This window comes from Sinocyclocheilus anshuiensis, unplaced genomic scaffold, assembly GCF_001515605.1.
Source record: "Sinocyclocheilus anshuiensis isolate Anshui unplaced genomic scaffold, SAMN03320099.WGS_v1.1 scaffold1833, whole genome shotgun sequence".
Taxonomy (NCBI): domain Eukaryota; kingdom Metazoa; phylum Chordata; class Actinopteri; order Cypriniformes; family Cyprinidae; genus Sinocyclocheilus; species Sinocyclocheilus anshuiensis.
This window is the reverse complement of record NW_015539842.1, coordinates 310,535-317,059: the sequence shown is the minus strand read 5'-3', so window position 1 is coordinate 317,059 and position 6,525 is coordinate 310,535. Positions and strand designations below refer to the sequence as shown.

Below are 6,525 nucleotides of genomic sequence, written 5' to 3'. Positions count from 1 at the left end.
TTAGAATGATTTCTGAAGGATCATGTGACACTGAAGACTGTAGTAGTGGCTGGTGAAAATTCAGCATTTTTGAGCAAACAAAAACATTTAAAAATCGTTTATAAATTAACTGTATGGCTTTTTAATTGTATGAATTTGTATGACTTAGTATTTTAAAAAGATATTTTATATTATATTGCAACACAAAAACCCTGAAATGTGTCAAACATGCACATACTCCAAAGCAATCATTTACCTATTGTATAAAACGAATAACAATAGTTGATATACAAGCAGAATAAGTAAATATACATTTATTAATAGTGGCAGCACAGTCATGGCCAGACCATTCATGCTTCCACTCTATTGGATCCTCTGTCCAACAGTGGCATTACACAAGAACATAAAGTAGGCGTACAGTATTGGCCTTTATCAAGAGCAAGGACCATTTCAGGTGAGTGGAACCTGATCAGTGACCCGGTACTGATTACAGTGCGTCATTCTCTCGTGCCACGTAAACTATACTGGCACTGGTGTCTTAAGAACATTAGGACTGGCCAAACTGCCACTCTACAGCTGTCACTGTGTGAATGGTGAGATAACATAAACTCATGCACCATATGGCTTAGAGCACGAAAACTGCACTTACCGTAAATAAACGCCTCACAAACAACCACACGTGCATGAGACACATCTGACTCATGTGCATTGATATTCTTGGAAGATGCTTCCTTAAGTGAATGACTAAGCTAATCAGGTTTACAATGTCAACTACTATACCATACATTTTCATGCTTTTTGAAAGAAATCTCTAAAGCTCAGCAAGGCTGCATTCATTTGATCAAAAAGACAGTAAACATGATTATTGTGAAATAATATTACGATTTAAATGAGTTGTCTTCTATTTTATTATTTTTTTTAGATGTAATTTATTCCTGTCAAAGCAAAGCTAACTTTTCAGCAGCCATTACTCTTAATAAAAGCGCTTGATAAAACCATTATGCATTTATTTTTCACGTTCTTTTGATCAATTGAAAGTGCAAAAGAACAGAATTTATAACTTTTATAACATTATAAATGTCTTTACCATCACTTTCCTTGTTGAATAAAAGTATTAATTTCATTCAGAAAGGTTTTACTGACCGCAAACTTTTGAACAGAAGTGTATCTCTCTCTCCCTGTGTTTGTCTTTGCGATACGCATAACATAATATATAAATGTAAAACAGTGCATTAACATTTTGTCCATTCCCTTGGACAAATGCAATGAGGCCTGTCCTTTTCACCTTGTCTCCACCTTTCTGTCATTCGTTTCCTCACCCAGTCTTTTCTCTTCCTCTGTTTGCAAAGAACGTCTGTATGTTTGCATTGTGCGCCATTATAATTGACCTCTTTTAAAAGTCAGATCTCCTCTGCTGCATTTCAATTGAGAGGCTTCAAAGAGAAAGCTGGGGTTTGTGTTTGAACGGGTCATCAAACGATGTGGGTGTGTTTTCACGAGCCCTGACTAACTCGAACATTGGCTCTGAATCCCGAGGCCCTTCAGAACGAGTGGTGCTCTTGAGACAACCAGATTCAGGCTCATGGTTACATTTGGAGCCATCAAAGTCTTCCATGGGCTTCTTAAATGACCTCCATCAGGAACATTTTCCAAAATGTAGATGTAAAAATAGAAACTAAATTAGGCGTGATGTCTTCCATCATGACGCACTCACCCTTTGCTTTTAAACCACACTAGCCGCGTCTTTCATGTGGATCCATTATGATATTTCTATTTAGAGGTGCTGTTATGACACTCTATGTCACTGTAACCGAAATAAATGGCCTTTGTAGTTAATGTTAGCTAATAGCTAGCTGTGATTACCAGTAAAGTGTGTTGTCAGGTAGCGAGTAAAAGGTTAGAATAGTTTTGATATAGGCTACACATGCATGCAGTGCATATAAAAACTATAACAAGATGTAACCAAGTGTACTCCGATTCATGTTTTTCTTTCCCTATTTTTCAGATGGTGGTGTTGATGGACCCCATGGAGGATCCAGATGATATTCTTCGAGCTCATCGATCCAGAGAGAAGACTTATATGTTTGATGTGGCCTTCGATTATTCAGCCACGCAGGCAAGCCCATTCTGTGTTTGTGCCTGTGAAGCACATGTATATACAAAAGTTAACATGCTTTTCAAAGAGATCACATTTATGCAGTTATTTGTGTTCATGTAAGTGCATTTGTGTTTACTATGTGGTTGAATGAAAGATGAAAATACACACAAAGGCTGCAATTAAACGTGTTTGTGTGTGCTTTTCTTAGGACGAGGTGTACAGATCCACCACTAAAGGCTTGATTGAAGGTCTCATATCTGGGTACAATGCCACTGTTTTTGCCTACGGACCCACAGGTCAGTACACACATCATTCATACCAAGGGCTGGGCAATATATTGATATTTTCATTATATATTTTTTAACCATGGTAATTTCACTAAAGCAATAAAACTTGTTCAAATCCCAAGTCAAGAATTAAGATTTGGGATACAGCCCCTGATTTTTTTATTTTATTTATGATTTTGCAATTGTGTTATATCTTGATCATTTTATTATAGCATTTTAATAGTGCCTTTGATTTAAACTTAAATGACAAAAATGTCTTAGTGCTTGTAAATTGGTTAGATTCTTTTCCATTAATTGGTTCAAACATCTTTGTGTACTCAACACAAATATGTTCAGGGAAGCTCACCAGACAGACAGACAGATAGATAGATAGATAGACAGATAGATAGACAGACAGACAGATAGATAGATAGATAGATAGATAGATAGACAGAGAGACAGATAGATAGATAGATAGATAGATACATAATGCACACAATGCTTTAAAGATCAAAATACAAGTTAAATATTTCATATATTAACCTAGCTCACTAAATTCCAGCTGTCAAGAACACATTAGTAATCTGGTATTTAATCTAAAAAATAAATACCTTAATTAAAGACCTGTTTTTATGCTGCTTTGAATTGATTAAAAGTTCATTCCTGGAAAGCAGATGTCTGTGTGGCTCCCGTGTGCTTGCATGCTCTAATCTATCCTCAGAGTGACTTTTACTGACTGTTCCTGTCTGTGGCCCTGGCTATATAAAGCTTAGATCTGTGCTCAGCCTGACAGGGATAAAAGCCACCTGTAAACATTATGTATCACTCACTATGACTCACCTCACACCTGTGCCTTCCGTTTATGCCATGCTGATGAACATATGCTAATTATCTACAATTATTTCACATTTATGAAAAGAGGTAGTGATAAGCCTATTCTGTATCACAGGCAGCATGAACGATCCAACAAATAAAATGTAAATAATAAATAAAAATATGTTTTATGTTTAAGGACTTTTTTATTTTATTAAAATCTATTTATTTATTTTATTTTGATGTTGTATGATGTCAGGCAATAAACTGAGGTTAAATTGTGGTCCTAATAAGCAGATGTGTGTATGTCTACAGGTTGTGGGAAGACTTACACTATGCTGGGAACAGACAGAGAACCTGGTATCTACGTTCGCACATTAAATGACCTATTCAAAGCCATCGAAGAAACCAGTGATGACATGCAGTACAGTGTCTCAATGTCCTACTTGGAGGTGAGAGCTTCATTTGGTTGCTAAATAGGATTTTAGCAGCCACTTGTTGTTTTTTTTCCCTCACATATTGTATCACTTAGAGATTTGATGTAGAACTTTTAAAGATAGTCACCCTATTGCCACGCTAAATAAATACACATAGTAAAGTCAATTGTCCTCATTTAGTTTTAAACAATTTAAAAAAAAGGTTAACCGCTTAAGTGTTATGTGATAAGATAATCATCAGGCCCGTGCCGAGCGGCCGATAGCACGTCTGTTTATCTGCTCTGTTTGCATGAGGGAGGGGTAATCTTGTCGGCTTAGCGACTATCTCAGCATCTTTGATTACGGTGATGTTGTATTGATACTAGAAAGCTTGTTTCCCCTCTGAGTTGTGATTGACTTGTCCAAAGTTTACTCAAAACAAATACATGCTTCCCTGATCGCCTACTGTGTTAGCCTAGAAACAGATCGCTATGCGTTTATGTGACTGGCCAAGTAACACAGCTTTGTGTCTTAAATGAAAAATGGCTGCTGACTTGCAAAAAAGGCCTAATATTACCCATTAAATTATATTATATTATATTGTTATTTTATATAATATTATATAAAAAAATTACAAAATAAAACTAAAATGAAAACATAAAATCTAAAAATAAAAACGAATTTAAAAATAGTAATAAAATCTATAGTAGTATATCTATGATACTAAAACTGTGTTTTAAGGTGATGTTTTTTTCTTCTTCCCTCAAATAAGTTTACTCTTAAGTCTATATGACATTCTGTTCTCTAAATATGGCTTGGGTACCTCTTTCAGTGTAACTCTTTGGGATTTTTTTCACATTTTGTCTCCAGGGCTCCAGTTTAGCCTTCAAACTCAATAGCTCTGTCCTGTTTTTGACAGCTGATGCGTGTGCATTTGAGATCACATGTGTGAGCTGACAGCAGCACCACTTCAGTTCTCTCAGTGTCTTTTTTCTCTTTCTCTCTCTCTCTCTCTCTCTCTCTCTCTCACACGTTCTTTTCTCGACATGTCTCATTGCCCATTTTGTCAATCATAGTCTGTTCAGCAGTATTTCTATAGAGACCGATGTTTGACAATGTGCTATTTCTCCTTTAAAATGGTGAAAGTGCTGCAGTATCTTACAGTGTTCTATAAACCAGTATGTACTTGAACCATATATTTAAATTATATAAGCATATATTAATAATTGTTAATAATTCTAAATAAACATTTTTATTATTATTATAATCTTATCAGAAATATATTTTTAAAAAATACCTGTGTGCACTCACTAACACACACACATAGTATGCTTAAACATCTTAATGTACACACTTAAACACACAGATTTGTTTGACTTCTTTAGGTTAAAGGGGTGTTTGGGATGTGCAGACCTATGAGTAAGCCACTCCGTCCACACACGGAAAGAGCAACCTTCAGTAAAGAGCACAATGCTCTCCTGTCCTCTGCTTTTCTTACACCTCCACATTAAAACTCCTGTTTACATTGGGCCGTCCAAATGCTCAAGGGAACGCTTCCTTGGAGAGAAAGCGTTTTTATTCTCAGCTTCTGTGGTTTAGGTCCAGAACTCCCGGTTTATCCTGTCTCTTTTTTCTCTTTCCATCCATCTATATCTTTAGCAGGTATTTTACTCTTTTCTCTGTCAATGGATTCTTTTCATACTGTCAGCGTCACCCTAAAATGATCACATGCTTATGGCACATCACAGTGACCTCACTGACAGTGATGAAATATTAAGTTTGGGACGACTTAAATTGAGAGTTTTGCGGTGACCACAGGTGGTGCTCAGGATGTGGCCTTGTTCTAAACCGGGTTGAATGAAGCTTATTGAAATACTCTAAAATATTTAAATCTGACATTCATCTCTTCACTAGCATCCTGAAAATACATATATTCTGGATTTTGATTGGTTGAAATGGGTTGGTTACGATATGTAATGAATGTATTATTGCTGCAATCAATAGTTTTTAAAATCAATCATTTTGGGCATGAAAATTTCAAAAGTGTTGTGAGGTGAATACTTCAGACAGAATGCAATGCGTCACTGCCACAGTGTGCACTAAATGTTCAATAATTCAGTGGTCTGTTGTCAATAGTTCCTTTCATATTTCACAAATTACAGCATTGTCCATGTGCTCAGTTGGTAGAGCATGCTACTAGTAATGGAAAGGTCACAGATTGCGCGTTCTGATATTTATGCACTGCAAGTCACCTCAGATAAAACCGTCTTGTCTGTCAGATGCATGAATGTAAATGTCAAATGCATAAACAATGATTGTAATCTTGAAATCTGAGCATGGTCTTTAATCTGTTTAATTCTTGTGTTTCAGATCTATAATGAGATGATAAGAGACCTGCTGAATCCATCATCAGGGTTTCTGGACCTGAGAGAGGACTCGAAGGGAGAAATACAGGTCGCAGGAATCACAGAAGTCTCCACCATTAATGCACGAGAGGTCAGTTAGACACATTATTCAGGCACCATGTTACTTAAAATAATGTTTTGTGTGTGTGTGTGTGTGTGTGTGTGTGTGAGTGAGTTATTAAAGTAAATAAATACTGTTACAGTAGTCATTGTTCATGTTCATTCTATGATACTTAAAAACAATAGAGGTGTATATTTAAATAAGTATTTAATAGTGAAACCCTTATTCAGCAAGGATGCATTTAATTGATCAAAAAGTGACAGTAAGGCCATTTTTAATGTCACAAAAGATTTCTATTTCAAAATAAATGCTGTACTTCGAACTTTTTATTGATTAAAAAAAATAGAAAAAAATGTATCACAGTTTCCACAAAAATATTAAGCAGCACAATTGTTCAACATTGATAAAAAATGTTTAAGCACCAAATCAGTATATTAGTATTATATATAAAATATTATTATTTTATATTGTGTATATATATATATAT

The 6,525-nt window shown here is 35.4% G+C and overlaps 1 protein-coding gene across 1 annotated transcript in view; it reads left to right on the top strand.

Annotated features, from left to right (window-relative positions):
• The window catches only part of LOC107684482 (kinesin-like protein KIF19), a 47,418-nt gene that overhangs the window by 33,442 nt on the left and 7,451 nt on the right, over positions 1-6,525 (top strand). The window contains exons 3-6 of the mRNA XM_016480738.1: positions 1,985-2,095; positions 2,286-2,373; positions 3,472-3,608; positions 5,943-6,068. Of these exons, the coding sequence (XP_016336224.1) occupies positions 1,985-2,095; positions 2,286-2,373; positions 3,472-3,608; positions 5,943-6,068 (462 nt within the window). The remainder of the gene's footprint in view (positions 1-1,984; positions 2,096-2,285; positions 2,374-3,471; positions 3,609-5,942; positions 6,069-6,525) is intronic.